The sequence below is a fragment of the Morone saxatilis genome, unplaced genomic scaffold (genome assembly GCF_004916995.1).
Source record: "Morone saxatilis isolate NCDOM2014 unplaced genomic scaffold, NCSU_SB_2.0 Contig15, whole genome shotgun sequence".
NCBI classification, from domain to species: domain Eukaryota; kingdom Metazoa; phylum Chordata; class Actinopteri; family Moronidae; genus Morone; species Morone saxatilis.
Window position 1 is genome coordinate 3,886,734 of NW_023339707.1, and position 17,271 is coordinate 3,904,004.

General features: G+C 39.1%; 1 protein-coding gene across 3 annotated transcripts; it reads left to right on the top strand.

Annotated features, from left to right (window-relative positions):
• The first annotated feature begins 4,205 nt into the window (after positions 1 to 4,205).
• On the top strand, positions 4,206 to 14,068 carry si:ch211-220i18.4 (SRSF protein kinase 3). 3 transcript variants are annotated; one of them, XM_035656780.1, is made up of 13 exons: positions 4,208 to 4,552; positions 4,687 to 4,758; positions 5,537 to 5,640; positions 8,237 to 8,345; positions 9,438 to 9,525; positions 9,652 to 9,739; positions 10,104 to 10,210; positions 10,832 to 10,994; positions 11,329 to 11,405; positions 11,768 to 11,875; positions 12,979 to 13,048; positions 13,221 to 13,313; positions 13,405 to 14,068. In XM_035656780.1, the coding sequence occupies exons 2-13, from the start codon at positions 4,709 to 4,711 to the stop codon at positions 13,587 to 13,589; spliced, it is 1,242 nt and encodes a 413-aa protein (XP_035512673.1). In that variant the 5' UTR covers positions 4,208 to 4,552; positions 4,687 to 4,708; the 3' UTR covers positions 13,590 to 14,068. The 3 variants fall into 3 exon arrangements, with proteins under 3 accessions (XP_035512674.1, XP_035512673.1, XP_035512672.1); XM_035656781.1 differs by having other exon boundaries at positions 4,206 to 4,758; positions 13,221 to 13,280; XM_035656779.1 differs by having other exon boundaries at positions 4,208 to 4,758.
• The last annotated feature ends 3,203 nt before the right edge of the window (positions 14,069 to 17,271 follow it).

Genomic DNA, 17,271 nt, shown 5'->3' on the forward strand with positions numbered 1-17,271 from the left:
GCTCTTTAAACCTTGAAACTATTGGACACCAATTAAACACACCTAGATAGAATTCAGCCATTATTAATGTTATTTGTTACAACTGTTTTTCTGCCTTGAGGAAGGTCTATAAGGTCACAGTTACATATGTTACTGACTGGTAGTGAAAGCCATGAAAGACTGCGTGTTTAATTTGCATAACAATTTCAGTGAAAGAATGCAGCCGACAGTTTGACTTGTGATATTAAAAAGTGTAACTAATAACATTAATGAATGTTTCCAGTTAATTTAGGTGGTTCAGTTAGCCATGACAACGAGCCAGCATGCAATTCCAGGACCCTATAACTGAAATAGAGTGCAGCCATTGTCAGTGTCAGATTTAGACTTATGCCTACAATGCATGTTAGAAAGGTGGTTCTGTCATTAGCAAGAACCATTTCCAGGCTAACTCTCTATAACTGCACTAGCTGTGTCAGCTTGCTCAGTGGTCCAGGACCAACAGGGGACCTTGAGTGGGTTGAAGGGGGTCCCCAGGAAAAGGAGGAAGAATATTTTATTTTTTTTGTTTTTATTGAATGTAATTTATAGTGATCCCAGTTTGAGTATGAACACTCTGAAATACTCTCAAACTGGGTGTCTGTGGTCTAATGTGCATCTATTCTGGGGGTCCTAGACAGAAAAAGGTTTGGGAACCCCTGATCTAGCACAGTAACTACTTCCTTGGCTGGGAACTCCATATTTGGACATCCTCTCTCAGTAGCCTATAAATGTGGGAGTATCAACACCTGTCACACACAGCTGGCGATGCCCAACCATGCCTGGGCCTCAAGCTAATCCCAAACAATTCATATTCCACCTCATGTTTTGTCCGGAGACAACAGTTTGAAATATCACAAGTGTCAGACGACTATCACTAAAACAAAGTAATAGCTAAACATTCATCCGCCGTCCAGCGTGAGGATCAGGTGACAACTGTGTTGTGTCTGTTTTCTCTTGCGGCTGCAGGGTGATGAAATCTCAAATCTGTGAAAGCGAGTCACCCTTGAAAGTGTTTAATGTGTGCGTATGTGTTCAAGCGCTAAACTGAAGACAAGCAGGATCAGTGTGTGTTTCTTAAATTAGCAACAGCAGAGCAAATGAATGTAGGTCACGTTTCACCCTATGGCAGACAGGGTCAGATAGGCCAAATTGAAGGTCAGGGAGTGTGTGTGTCCTGATTCCCACGCATCCTGGAAAACCTGGAAATTTAGAGACTAGTTTTCCATCATGAAAACACCTGGAATTCGATTAAAATGAACCAGAATTCTAGAAATAATATATGTTGTCTTGATTGATTTGAACTGATATTTCTGGGCATTGGCCATAGGACATGGTCAGAGGAAAACTGAACGTGGGTGAACTGATCCTTGATGTGATTGGCTGGTCTGTGATGTTGCCTCTCCAGCACTAACGGCGTGGTTTATTTGTGGTTTGAAGAGCTTATAAATACAGCAAGAAGAAGATGAACCTGCCAGCTGCCTTCACACCTTTGTATATGCTCAGTGTTTATGATAAATGTCCTATCAAATATGAATTTGAAGCTTCAGATGTTTAACTGGAGCAAAAATATGTTGTGCTGTAAACCTCTTTTACCACCTGATATGTATCCCCTACTAACCCAGTGATCTAGATCCATGCAGGTGCTGTTATGGTGTCCCTCAGCACACACACACACGCACACATCCTGCTCCGTTGGGAAGAGTCTTATTACATCTCTTTGCAAATGGAAAATAGTCACAGCCAGCACAGGGTTTTCAGCTTAAGACTGGATCAACATTAGACAGTAATAGCAGGACTCAGGAGGATTGGAGCACCTGCACACTCTAATGCAATGCAGTACAGCAGCTACTACTACTTTGATGAAGCTTGTAGTATTCAGTTGTTTTTTAAACTTTGTATCAGAGAGGTTGACCAACCACCACTAACTCTAGTCTCACACATTACCATATGCTGTAGTTGAACTCACAAGTTCTGGATACAGTGCAAACTGTGTTGCAAGGCTGTGCTGTTTCAATTGTTTATGTCACTGTGTCCATCCAGGGTGTGCATACACAAGGCTTCCAGCGCACTGCGTATGCATAATTCACATGATTTTAATAGTTGAAACTGCTGTTCACTACTTACTGGAACCAGAAAGGGAGACTGGATCACATCTATACTGACCTCCACTGTGGCTGATTTTAAAGAGTCACTGATTGTTTTTTGGAAATGAAGCCTTTTTTTGATTTAGAGTTAGATGAGTTAGATTTCTCATGTCTGTAAAGAAAAAAGAAAATTTGAAGCTAAAGCAAACAGGTAATTAGCTTAGCATAAGCCAGAAAGTAGGGGGAAATAACTAGCTTGGCTCTGTTTAAAGGTACATAAATCCCCCTTTGTCAGATCAACCCATTTTACAAATTAACAAAAACAAAATGTTTGGTTGGCTACAGGTTAAACAAAGGAGATATAAAATGTTAATTTAGAGGTGCTGAAGACATCAAGCTTTGGATGGAGTCAGGCTTTTACCAAATCTAGGCTAACATTGTCGGACTCACAATGGACAGTTGCTCAAAAATAAAAGAATAAAATTAGATACAGCAGAACCACAGATATCGTCTTTTTCACACATTCTCTGGCACCTACATTACCCACAATGCCACAACAGATAATTCAGTTCCATTTTGTACTAGGACCTGGTGAACTACCTGTTACTGTATATACTGTACATTGGACTGATTTTGCACTCACTACTTGTACTTGTGTTGTTTTAAAGATGCTTTATAAATACTTGACCTAATTTGCATAAACAATATAAAATAGAATAGATAGATATAGATAGACCAATAGAATTGGTTAAAAATTCTAATCATGTTGATCTCAGTAGTTTTAACGTACAGGAACAGGAACTTAGCAAGCACACCACTTTAGCCACAGTGTGCTCTGTAGTCAGAATAGCTCATAGATAAGGACCTGGAATAATGCGTCATCTGACTATGAACAGTTGTTCACGTGAGGTCAAGAGGCCCTCAATATCTGAATTCGAGTGTTCTTGCATTTAAGTCCCATCACACCACACACATACACACACTGTATAACACACCTCAACTCTCATTTCTCTCCCTTCAACACCATCAGTTCTCTCTCTCTCTGCTTTATAACCCAGAGTGTTAACGGCACAGTGTTGGCAACAGAAAGCAGAGAATCAGGCTCTGGGATGTGGAAAGTTTTCTGAACATGTGCGCTGGCCACACACACACACACACACACACAGAGTAGTGATAAAGCTTGAAACCACTAGTGTATGTATATTTAGAAAGGTTTTCACACAGAATGCCACTCATTCCAAAATAACTCTTTTGATAGTTTGCCTGTAGAGTTTGTATTTATCTAATGTTCGTTCAGGGTTCTATATAAAGTATACAGTATATATGCTAGTACCGTAAAACTTAAATTAAAAGCACATACCAAATAAACGCAAGTCCTCTCTACTAGCTTCTTGTGGCTACACGTTTTGACAAAAAAACGCAGGTCTCAATTAGACAACTGATCGGGATTTTATAGAAGATCTTTGGATGTATAAAACCTCTTAAAGCATATCTGGTCGCTTGCTTGAGGCACTTCTAAGCTGCTTAGAACGCCTACACAAATATAATAAATGTATATTGTATATGATAAACGCTACGCTTCTATCTCTCCACGATTCAATCGTTTAGTCAAATTTCTGGAAACCTTGAGGGCCAAAGTATCAAATGATCCAGTGATGCATTTTTATACAAGTAATACTCATACTCGTTCAAATAAACACTTTAATAGTATTTCCCACATTTGTTGAAAGTTTTGTGCAAAAGGAATAGGCCTGTCCCATATGTAGGCAGGATGAGTTCAGTGCTCGAAGCATATAAAGCCCGGGCTATTGATTGAAGTTTTGTGGTATTTCCAATGTCAGTGTGGAATAGGAAAAGAATAAGAATGGATCCTCAATTTGGGAAGAAAAACAACCCTCCTCAGCTGACCTTTGTTCTTATGTCTTTATTGTGATACCTTATATCGTGTTGGAGGAAGGGGATCCCATTCTCAAGCTGGGTTTAACAATCTGTGATCCCTGTGGCCCAAAGGTCAAACTCCCTGTGAGACAGGGGGAGAAAAAAAATATCAGCAGCTGTCATTCTTTCTCCTCCCTCACACGACACTCCTCTCATCTTTTAGTCCCTCTGCTCTCTGTTATGGCTTTCCCACAGAAGTGAACAAAGAGAAATTGAGGAATAAAGAAAGAGAGAGGGAGAGAGAGAGAAGGAGAGAGAGAGAAAGAGAAGGAGAGAGAGAGAGTCCAATTCAGGACAGAGGATATAAGTCACGGTGTGGCAGGTAAAGGCCTGACAGGCAGTGAGTTACAGTAAGAGGCTGCTGGGGATTTCCATGTTTAGACCCTGCTGACTACTGCTGCTGGCGTTCCCAGTCTCCTGAGAGATATACCGGATCCCCCCCAGACAGCTCCCCGCCCCACCACCACCACCTCTCAGCTGCTCAACTGTTTTTAAGTGGTGCAACGTTAAAGGTGCTGCAGTTTCATTTGTATTTGCTACAGTATTTGTCTCTCTCCTCTCTTTGTGCCAAAGATTTGACCTTTGTAGGCTCCAGATATCCACATTTTTTCAAATTCAAGATACCTGCTCTTTGATGCGTCTGCAGGTTGCATCTGCTGAACCGCACTATGCAGAGGAGTCCGCACTCAACGAATATAGCTGCTCAGCAGCATCATATGTAAGTACTGTATAGGGCTTCCTTTATATCTGTCACACCGTAGAAAAATCTTCTCATTGCACTTGAAACACAGCTGGGTAATTTCACTGCAGACAGATTGTGTTTTAAACCTGAAACACACAAAATGCAGCATACATTGTCTTTGCCGTAAACTAGTCAGTGTGTCACTTTTGGTGGAAAATGTTTTCATGGATGCATTTGCTTTAATGTAAATATAGCTTGGCTCATAACCACAGCAGTGCAGTCTGAAGCAGAGCAATGCGCAAATAGAGCATGCCAGCATTATTATAGATATCATGGAGGTGACTTAAATGGTGGTTTAGAGTGTTAAGTCTGTTCAAGTCTTCATATTACATCCTGCACATTTTTACTGTGTTCATTAAATCTAAAAACAAGGGTGCCATATCTCACATCAAACTCTACTGTTTGTTTCCAGCCACACAGAAATCAAACCTGTGTTCAGTATTTTCAGACATGACGTGACCCATACTCTTCCAACCGCCACTAACAGTAGATAGCAGATGGGATGCAGAGTTATCAGGTTGCGTGAACACATTGCAAAATGGTTTACAGTTGAGTCAGAAATAGTGCAACTTCCGATGCTGCTTGTCCACTCTTAGCCAGGCAGTGGGACAAGTTTCCATGCCTGGAGGAGTCCATGGGAAACTCTAAAAGTAGTTCAACTCTCCCGGCTGCCCCCAGCAACTCAACACTGACACACACATGCTTCATGCAGAGGATGCACATGCAGTAATGTAGGGGACATGTCTGTTTGTAGGAGTGAAGCTGGGTCTTCTAATAGTTTCGAAGCCCTCGGATGCCACGAGCAGCTGGATTCGAAGGACAACCAGGACTCTGAGGACCCCAGAGAATACTGTTACGGTAGTACAGCAGAGTCTCTTAACTCACTTCATCATCTGCAGATGTGCTCATTTACTGCTGCCAATGTCACCACACTTTTATCATAGACCTCTTCGTCCACTCAGAATAGGTAGTGCTAAGAGGTTACCTTTGCATTCTGGAAATTCTCCTGCACCATTTCTTTCCCCTTCCTGGTCAAGTTGTGTACACTACAGCTTCAAATAAGGGAGGTCAGGCCAGATATGTCAAAACAGCACATTTAGAATCTAACTGGTTTCATTGGGCCAAGACAGAAAAAGCCAACAGGAGTAGAGTTTAAGTTGAGAGAATGAAGTTGAAGAAAAATCACACAGAACAAAAAATGCCTTAGATAGTGCACGTTTGACTTAAAGGTTGTACTAAATTCACTTGCCACTTGCTGTCGCACTAAGCATCTCAGACCAAATCAATGAGACAGAAATAAAATAAAACTCACTGAAACTGTCTTTCCACAATCTTTGCAACAATCACTAGTACTGGCATGGTTAAAATAAATCTTTAATTCACTGAGTTAGATAGAAAATATTTGTAAAAAGTGTTGCAATGGCCGCACATAAAGTAATGTTAGTTCCTTGGGAACAAATGTATGTCAAAGTATGTCCACTAAAGTGCTTGTTTTTGTCACTGATTGTTAGTAATATCACAACACATTAAGGAAAGGATCCCTACAGAGATAAGACCAAAAAACAGTTATAAAATCAATATAATTTTTTTATTTTATTCATTTTTATAGTATAGTCTAAGTTTTCTTTAAGATGCATAGAACAGTGTGATGGGTTTGCTTAACTGTATAAATTTAATAAGGAACCAATAAATAGGACAGTAAGTCCAAACCATTGACAGTATATATAATGGACAGAGCTTCTGGGTCTGTGAAGTGAGGCCAATGTGGAAGTGTCTTAAACCTGGCCAGCAGGGGGCAGCTCCATTGGCCGCCAATACCATATAGTCTTATTGAGAAACAATCCGACTTCTCACTTCATTTATGAGCTCAGTAAACAGTTTCCTATTGAGTTTATGATCTCAATCTCTAGTTTCAAGTCTTTTTCTATACAGCATGATGTTCATTTAGTAAATTATGGTCCAATTTATATTAACATAGGCCATAAAAGCAGGGTACGCATTAAGGCAGGGCTACCTTGTGATTGACAGTTCCCTCTCAGTGAGTCTGTCCAGTGCAGTGCATATGAATTAAGATTCTGTTACTACGTTGACTATTTCTCACCTAAAATCTTTTCACAAACATATTTTAGTATACTGTTTAGCTGTAATACAAGGCTAACCATGCAAGCCGCCATTGTTTCCTGCTGGACAAGTTGAAACTGCGCAGCCAATGAGAGCAGCTTAACTTGCTGTATGTCACCTACACTGGCTCCATGACAAACTGTCATGGCTAAACTCCCACTCCCCTCCCAATCAAAAAATTGACCCTTACAGTCACTTTTCCATTAAAGCCAGTTTTTGAGCCATGACAAAGGCCAAAATGTAGCCTGCAACTGCCTAAGTAAGCCTTGTTTTCACTTGTGCTGAAGAGTCAGCTGTCCGTATAAAACTCAATCACTAAAATTGAAAATGGATTTTTCTGACATTATAAATCATCACAACTATGTGAAGTCATCCACCATACAGTCAAAAATGTTGGCAAAAAGTATGAATTTGAATAGTCCAGAAGTATGCGATATTAGCTGCGGACAGATACACACCCACACACGCACGCTAAACACATGATCCCCTCCAGGCTTACAAATGGCCGACATAATGACCGAATAAAGTGTAAATTTGAGGGGTCACAAGATTACTTTTCTTCAATAAATGTTCTTTTTTGTAAAATATTAGCTTCACTGTTCAGGCCTCTAAAATATTCAAATCACACAATTTGAAAGGGGAAATCATCACTTTGGTTGAACTGTTTGAACTTCCTAATGACACTGAATAAATGGTTTAATTAGGTCCCATCCTTTAGTCTGAGCTTCCCTTATTAGGCCTCATTTTAACAGCTATATAATTTAACTAGAAAACAGATTTTTAAAGACCCTCATGGTCACACTCAACCTTTGTTCCTCTCTTATTATATATCACTTTATCCTGCAGTATTCTGACCATGGTCCCTGTTCTTCATTTCTTCCCTGCCAGCTGTGCAGGTCTCTGTGTGTACCTCTTAAAGCAAGCTAAGCTGCTGAGTATGTGATACCACAGATCCCTGACACAGTAATAAATCATATACCAGCTCATATCATGTTCAGTTTAATAGAAATAGAGATTCAATTTCAAGATCTCTGATGATGGCCAAGAACTGTATGTCATGTTGGCTGAAAGAGAACTGATACAGGCTTATGCATCATCACTTTTCAGTGTCCCGCTGGCAGATTTGAATGTATTACTCACTACAGGCATGTTATAGCTTAGAGGAAGTTGTAATGCCAGAAATAGCGTTACTGCCACATTGTAGTCCTCTCTCTCTCTAAGCTCTCTAAACACCAGAGGAAATATGTATACTGTATGATGGTAAGGTTTCACATTTCAGTCATGAACTGTACAAAAAAAATAAAAAATCATACAAACAGTTCTATCTCCTTAGGTGGGTACCACCCAGTCCACATAGGTGACACCCTCAACACAAGATACCAGGTGGTTTCTAAGCTGGGCTGGGGCTATTTCTCAACTGTCTGGCTGTGTCTCGACCTCAGGTAGGTTTAAATTAGGGACTGTACAAAAATGATCAGGATGGGAAGGAGGAGCTGAATCTTATATTTCACTTTTTAAAAAACAAATACCCTTCCTGGAATTATTAATATTTTCTTTGGACCCTCACCTTGATTTAGAAAAGTTGGTAAACTAATTTCCTCATTAAAACCACTGAATTTAAAGGTCCAGTGTGTAACATTTAGAAGGATCTATTGGCAGAAATATAATATAACATTCATAGGTATGTTTTCATTCCCAGGTCGTCAAATACAGACGTGAGTGGTGTTCACTTAGTTGCAATCTGCAAATTCACCACTAGGTGTCAGTAAATCGGACACACTGGTCCTTTAAGAAAATGGAATCTTATTTATATAATTGCCACAATAGCCACAGACCCACATTTACTGTAAACATAAAAATTATAAATATTCCAGCCACTCGTTTTTTTTTTTTTGGATAAATCATTTGTTTGTTCCATTTCCAGTTTTAACTTGTTCTCTTGGCAGCTACAGTAAAGACATGCATATTGTTCCGATTATCTAAGGTGAGAACACACATCCAGATTTGTGAAAAGGTTGTTTTTTTTGTCACATGTCGTGTAAAACTGAACTGTGTATTAGTCTAACTAACCAGTGTTCTGGATGGAAAAATATTGGATTATAAATGGATGCAGCCATTAAACATATCACATAGGCCATCTTTTTTTTTAAGTGACAGAGGGATTGACCTTTGGTGGAAATAACATACAATCACTAATATCCTTAAAGATCTGTGTGTATTCAGGGACATTAGTTTATAAAAAAAAAGGGAAAAAAAGAGACATATGTAAGTCTAAATAGAAAAAAAGCACACTACCTTCCCTTTAGCAAAAAACAAAATCAATTTACAACCTACTCCCCCACCCAAATTTGTGTACAGTCTCTTTCTTATTCAGTTGTTTGACACAGCCTCAGATGTTGAGATTTGTTTCTCATAAAATGATAACAGAAAATATTAAGATAACAAAATACATGTTTGTATGACACTAAAACAAAGCTTTCATGGACTATTATGTCCTGTATCTAGGAGATCTTATTTGGTGTCTGTGTTTGCAGGCTAGGTCTTCGTGTTGCTGTGAAGGTGCTGAAGAGCGGGCCTGGCTTTGCCCAGGCAGGACAGGATGAACTTGCTCTCCTACGATGCGTTAGTGACCTGTTTGTGTTTTATTTGTGTGTCCCTCTCTCTATTTTTCTCCCTATCCTGTTTTACTGTTTGCCTTCCTCCCCTTCTTACTCTCACTTTTCTTCCTCCTGTTCTCCCTCTAATCAGGCTAGTGGTCCTACGAGCCGTCATCCCTCTAGTCGAAGAATTGTCCAGCTGCTAGATGAGTTCAAGCTGGCCGGGGTCAATGGGGTCCGTATCCTTTTTACAGACCGTCATTTCTTGGGCATGCATTTTAAACCTGACACGAGGGCTGAAGAGTTATCATGTGTGGAGGTGTTTGCTATGTGTGTGTGTCTAAAAGAGCCACTAAAATGCATCAATCAAATGAGACAGTTAATATCAAGTACGGCATCTACTGTAGTATCAAGTATATAAAGTATATATATATATAAAAGTAATATATCTCATAAATGTCTCCGCAAACTCTGTTTTCAGAGATGTAAAATAGCATATAGCATTCTGTTGGCTCACTGAAGACAGTATTGCATTGCATTATACAGTGAATAGTGCTAGTCAGTAGCTTGCAGACATGTAGACCTTGATGCCTGATGGTTCAGACACGTGCCTGGTGCTGGAGCTGTTGGGGCCCGACCTGAGAAGCTGGCAGCTATGCTTTGGGGATCCAGGACTGACTCAGCCTTCGGTCAAACAAATACTGACTCAGGTAAAGAACCGCTGAGACTCAAGAAATTAAAATCAAATTAAGCAGGAGAGGACCATGGAGAACTAAAATTACATTTCTGAGCACCAGTTGGAAATAATGATACTATAATTTTTAAATAAAAATCAAAGATAATTTTGTTTAGTTCGTTCTGTTGTTAAAATGGCATTAGATTTGGTGAACAGTGCATTAGAAATTGGGACTTGTCAGTCTTGACTTCCAAACAATGACTTGGTCCAGCTTCTGCTCTTTAGTTAAGATTAAATCCAGGTTCCATAAGTACATTTGTGAAAAGTTCAGGATTTTGGCAAACACATTTGCTAGCTGTTTCCTCTTTTTCCAGTCTTTATGCTAAGCTAAACGAATTGTCTGCTAATTATAGCTTTATATTTAGCATAGAGACATAGGTGGTTTCAATATTCTTATCTAACTTTTGGCAAGAAAGTGCACAAGCTTTTTTCCCCATAATTTCAAACTATTCCCTCAATGGATGAGGTTTTTATTTAGAATACAGGCAGCTGATACACATGTGGTTAGACTACAGTTTTTATGTGTTAAACCCAGAAAAAGTTAAGTACTGGTTGTTTGGAAGAAAACGGCATAACTTTCTTGTGATTTCTCTAGGTGCTGCAGGGTCTGGACTACCTTCACACTCAGTGTAAAATCATACACACAGACATCAAGCCTGAGAACATCCTGCTGTGCCTGGAGGAGCAGTCCCACAAAGTACCAGCAGGGGGCAGCAGCTCCTCCTCTGTGCTAACTCTGAAAGGGGCCAAGTCCACAGGCACAGTTGTTTTCGTTTTTTTTTTATACACACAGGGTTCATTGTGTGTGTACATGGCAGATGTACTGGAGCCAACTTGTGTGTTGATATCAGGGTTTTAATAAACGTCTCTGCTCTATAGGCCTTTATTGTAAATGGTAGGATTCAACACATTTGTTGTGCTGATATCTAAACTACAAATGTATGTATTCTAAATGTATATGTGTCAAGCAAATGCATCCTGTCCAAAGTACTAGTAATAGACAATGCTAACTCTCCAGTATTTGCATTTCTTATATAACTTTATTTCTCAAAAAAGGTGTTTTAATACATGGTTTATTGTTGTTTATTTCAGGGAAGGAGAAGGTGAACCCATACAGTTTAAAGGAAATTACAGTGAAGATTGCTGACATGGGCAGCTCCTGCTGGGTGGTCAGTAGTTGTTCTATACTTTACAGCTATTATAAAACGTTTGACATATTACACTCTCCTAGTGTTGAATTTTCAAGAGTGGTCCATCTTTACAAGGCATTTGGTCTTAAAGCCCCTGAAATATAATAAATATGAATATAAACAACAATCAAAGTTAAAGTCAGGAAAAAAAAATCAATCTATAATCAATAATCAATCTTTCACTGTGTTGTTTTTGGTCACAGTTGATGGACAGTAGTGTTTTATCCACTGTGCTCAGCACCAAACAGTAAAAACCCAAATTTATTGCACATAACACCCTGAGAAAACAGCCACAAAATTAACATTTTCTGTCTGCCACGTCTGTCTCTTTCTTGGACCAGTACAAACATTTCTGTGAGGAGATCCAGACCCGTCAGTATCGCTCACTAGAGGTTTTACTGGGATCTGAGTACGGTCCGCCTGCTGACATCTGGAGTGTCGCCTGCATGGTGAGAGAAAATCTATACAATATGATGTTTACACTGTGTGAAATATTCTAACCAAGATGAGTCTCATGAATCATTACATACACATTTCTCTTAAAATTCAACCTGATTATCTAAACTTATCTTAGGCTGCAGCAATTTGTACCACAATTAAACAAGACAGTCCACAGCCACATTAGCAGCTCAGTGAAGCTGTTCCAATAAAAACCACCAAACGTCAGGATTTGAATTCAATTGTTTAGATGTAGTTTACAACATAATTTATTATTTATAATCACTCACAGAAAATGTATTTCTTTTCAATTTCAGCATCACTTTTTGTGATTTTTGATTTTGTTGAATCAACTCATTAGAGATTGTTTTATTACTTACCAGAACAAAATTAATTGTATCTGCAAAAAACATAATTTTTTGACATTTTGGAGACCTTACATATATCTTTTCCGTATAAAATAAGCAAAAACGGGCCTGACACTGAGCCTTGAGGAACCCCCAAGTAATCTTCATAATTGTAAAGTCCTAATAAGATTGGTTTTTGATCTTTAGCAGTCGTAGTGAAGCAAATGTAATAATTGGCCAGATGGTAGTGTCAGAATAAATGTGTTTGGCAACCTATATCTGCAGGAATTATTGTGTTGTGAGCATAAAAGAGTAAAGAGATATATGTGACTGTATTGCATTCTCTATTCTTGTGAGGGTGGTGTAAGCACAACGTTCAACATGTTAATTTGGATTTATCCTCTGGAAATCATTGATGTCAATCTAGTGAATGTAGTGATATTTCACTGGATAAGTCAAAACTTTGACCTACTGGTGGAGCTAGATCCACAAGTCAGTGGGTCATCAAAGTGCTAGGGATTCATCCTCAGGTCACCACTGATATCTCTGCTAAATGTCCAGTTTACCAATTGTTGTTGAGATATTTCAGTCTGGACCAAAGTGGAGTACCAACTAACAGACCAACATTACCATCCCAAAAAAACTCTAGTCTAACCTTTATGATAACAACAAAAATTGGTGTGGTCAGTGTGGTTGGGATTGGTCCTCTAATAGATGCTTACTTGGCCACACATCTCACCCTTTAATTTTCTCTTGCGCTCTCTCAGGCCTTTGAGTTGGTCACCGGAGACTCCCTGTTCGAACCCAAAGTCGGCGAATCCATTTCCCTGGAGGAAGGTACATTCAGTACAGTGTGCTGACAATGACAGAGGCGCGACAAACACTGACACAGGATTAAATGAGATTACACTGTGGCTCCATTGTAACTGTTGATACAGTGTATGCTAGTGTGTACTAAATATGTGTGTCTCATGCTTGTGTGTGTGTTTCTTCTCTTCATCCACCTCAGACCATATAGCCCAGATCATGGAGCTGCTGGGTAAAATCCCACCAGCTGTTGCCTTGTCAGGTAAATACTCTGCAGAGTACTTCAGCCGCAGAGGTGAGCCTGCAACTTCACTTTTAATTGACGGGAGTGTGTTTGGATGTTGTACACTAGTATGATTTGGCTTTTATTGTAATTCTTCATCCAGGTGACCTGCGTCGTGTTGGTCCACTGAGGCTCTGGAGCCTCTATGACGTTCTACTGGAGAAATACCACTTCCTATTGGAGGAGGCTTCTGGATTCTCAGACTTCCTTCTTCGCATGTTGGATTATCATCCGGAGAGGAGGGCTACTGCTGCACAGTGCCTCCGCCACCCTTGGCTGACCTCATGATAGCCCCCTAAAGGCCCTGCTCAACCCATCTGCTTGATGTTTTCAGCAGCTCGATCTGGCCAATTTCAGAACGTACCAGCCACAAACTCAGTCTGTGAGATGTTAAAAATGCACAGGGTGTCTTTCGTTTTTTATACTAGATAAATCAAAAGAGTTATTTAGGAGAAAGTTTGTATTTCACTCACTTTGATTCATGAATTTCTGTGGAATGTGGTTTTGTCTTGATAGAGAATAGGATGCCCTCTCTGCTGGAGCCAGTTATGCACTTTATGCTGTTAAGGTGTTTTTTTACATAGATCTTTTCTGGCGTAGCTACTGTAAGTCTTTGGCTGCCTGACCTTTGAGTCCTATAAGTCAGTGGTTCCCAACCTTTTTCCTCAAGGGACTGCTTTTCTATCATTTAGAAAACTTATGACCCCTGACTAAGTGAATTATTTTTTGGATATTTCATATTATATTCAAAACAAAAAGATTTGGATGAATTTTGAGCAGATTATTTCCTGTTTAGGGAACTGTCTGTATTATGTATTTCATCATTATTAACAATCATACAGGCTCAATAGGCTTCTTTTTTTTTTTTTTTGACAAATTCAGTGTTTTCTTGTCCCTGATGCTTGGTCATTGTTTTATTAGACAATTTACTTTACATTTACATTTACGTTTCTTCACAGACGTGAGCCTACTGTGTATATTTTTAGAGTTTTCTTACACCTCTTAATCAAGAAGGCCTTGTGACCGCCTATGAACCCCAGGTTGGGGACCACTGCTAGAAGTAGTAGTAGCCGCATTTTTTAAAAAGATGATGACTGTCTCTTGCTACATGGACAGGCCTATATGGCTAGCCAGTATGAAGTTGTCAATTTGGTGCAAACTTTGAGTGCAGCTATTATTCAGTAAGATTGTCTGTTAGCGATTAAATCAGAGGATGATAAAAAATGTATACAGTTCATGATCTTTCACATTGTATGTCCTTAAAAGATGCTTTCTTTTTGTTTACTTTTTATACAGTGTAATGAACATCTTAAAAAATAATAAAAGCAGATTAACTGCATTGTAAATGTACAGTAAGTCACATCAAGTATTTATACAGCCCAAAAATCACAAATTGCCTAATAGGCCTTTTACATTTATACAATAGGAAAACTCCCTTTAATCATAGATATAAGCTGTTATGATTAGGGATACTTTAGCTCACAATGCTTTTTAAAAAAAAATTAAAGTGCCTCTTTCGATTCCGTGCACATTCAAACTTGTTTACTTGTTTTGTCATAGAGCCTCCTGCTGTTGTAAAAGGAGCTCCTAATCAAAACTGAACCCTGATCAGCCTCGATCAGGGTTCACTCACTCAACATGTTTCTCTGAGCTCATTTTATGGTAACAAATAGATGGATTTAAATTTCTAATCTGTTTTGTGCTAGTTTAATCGTCATGTTCCAGAGACCCCATAATTATTATTTCTCTTGCTTTTCTCATGTTTTTATTTTTTTAATCTGTATTTAAATCCATTCTCCTGCTTCCACAGGGTGACAATGATGTAATTAACACATGGAAGAGTCTTGCACTTTATTTCAAATATTTAAAGCTGCACAAATCAGTATTTTTACATTGGATCATATGACTGCATTTAATGTGAAAGTGGTCACTTATACTAACAAATGCACAGTAAATTAGTAGATGACTCTGCGGTCCCCATCAGCAGGACTGTTTTTGTTTCTTCTGGGTCATTGTTTTGCTTTTCCAGGCTGCAAACAAAACTCTCACCAGTCTTCTTTAAATATATTTGGCAGCTGTTTTCAGTAAAAAAGGTTAACCTGAACCTGTTGTACACTACCTGCCGAACAGCAAGCAGCAGGCCGACAAAGTTAGTAACGAGCAGCTGAACATTGTGGAGCATTCTTTTTCCCTTTTTCTAGTCTTTTAATCCCCTATAGAGACAGCTGAATTTAGGCAGGAAGGAATGAGCCTTGGTCCATGCATGCGCTCCACCAGGTGAGCTACCAGGGCGTCCCCTTAGTGGAGCATTCTGAGCTTATGAAGATATATGTTTGATTTGTGACAGAAACACGACTCAAAATGATTATTGATGTTGCTCTGTGCCTGCTGAATGTGTCAATAAGCAACAGTTTGCTAACAAGTAATATATATTATGTTAATGTTGTCTTTACAGCAGGTTCTGCTGCCTCCATGTGGCCAAAAAAAATTATTAATGCAAATGCTTGGTCACACACAAAACAGTGGGAAAAAAGTGCTATGTTATGTAGCTCAGACATGGACTATTTTACCAATGATAAAAAGGGCATGAACAAAAATATTTGACACATTTATTTATCAGATGCTACTTTTATTGTGGTTCCTCCTCTAAACACTTCATATTATAGAAGCTTTCTCAGTACCGTTATTTTTTGTGTTTATTATTATAACAATCACACATCAGAGTTAAGACTATGGGTAACATTTAATTTTTATTCATTTAATACTAATATTATTAATTTCTATTCCACTTCCATACACCATGCATGTACTGTATGTGACATATTTTGAATCTATAAATGTTTTCAAACATAACTTTGCTACTGTATAATGTATGTTTAATCTTTTCTGAAGCAAAGCTTTTAGGGTGTGAATTTTAGATCAGACAAATAATAATCAGACTAAATTAATGTTAAACCTCATAAAGATCACGGACCACTGTGACCTGTCTTGTACCAATTTTAATCATTACCAAAAAAAAAACCCAAAACACTCAGAAGACATAACCGCCCACCACCAACAAACAAATAATGGCGACTCTACCTTTCCTGTTTCCAGTAAGCATCAAATTATAATTTGACTTGTCCTCATTAATTCAGTAATATCATTGAGGTTATGCTGTCCAAAACCAAAGTTTGACAAGTATATATACACAGTATGTACTATGTAGATCATACAGTATCTACATATTTAAAATAGTCCAGTTTGTCAGCCTATCCAGCTGTAGGCTTGGCACTCCACCTGTGGGTTTTCTTTATAAACGACTGTATAACCGCATTCTGTCCTGATCCGACGACACTTCTTGGGCCAGGAAGTGGGCTTCATTGGCCTGGAAGAATGGAGAAGAGACATGGTTGAAGAGAACAGTAATCAGCCTCTGTGACAGAATCCCCATAGGCGAGGCATTATATAATTGAAATAAATTATATGACCTAAAGTGAATAATCTATACTCACGTGAAGCAGTAGGCATCAAAGTCATGACAGAAGCACTTGTCACAGCCTCTCCGAAAAGAATCTCCTGGTTTGTAGAACTTGTCTTTATAAGAACAGATTCCTGTGGAGGAAATGAGCACCACAGTGACATTTTGAAACTTTTCTTTCTTTTCTTTTCCTGTTCCAGATGTGACCCTGCCAGGTGAAAATATACATATTTTACCTGGAGGTTACATCAAAACTTTGCAGATTCTATAAATGTTTGCCCTTAAGGCAGAGTACAAAAGGGCCTGCTGCAAGAGGTCAGGCTAAATCTAGCGTTCACAGTGAATTATCCTCCCATTCCTGCAGGCTGCGGGAGCTATCCTCATGGGGTATGTCAGTCACCTTGAGGAAGGGATCAATAGGAACACACTGATCTGCTGTGAAGAGCCCCACAGGGCTAAATGCAAGGTCAGGGTATAGAGGACGTGGTTCGCGGTCAGCCGGTTGGGGTT

Bases quoted from the DNA above. Each gene is read 5' to 3' on its own strand.
- si:ch211-220i18.4 (XM_035656779.1), top strand. From the start codon at position 4,709: ATGCAGAGGAGTCCGCACTCAACGAATATAGCTGCTCAGCAGCATCAT. The intron at 5,641-8,236 runs GTAGTACAGCAG...CTATCTCCTTAG, and splicing joins CCCCAGAGAATACTGTTACG to GTGGGTACCACCCAGTCCAC. The intron at 8,346-9,437 runs GTAGGTTTAAAT...CTGTGTTTGCAG, and splicing joins TGGCTGTGTCTCGACCTCAG to GCTAGGTCTTCGTGTTGCTG.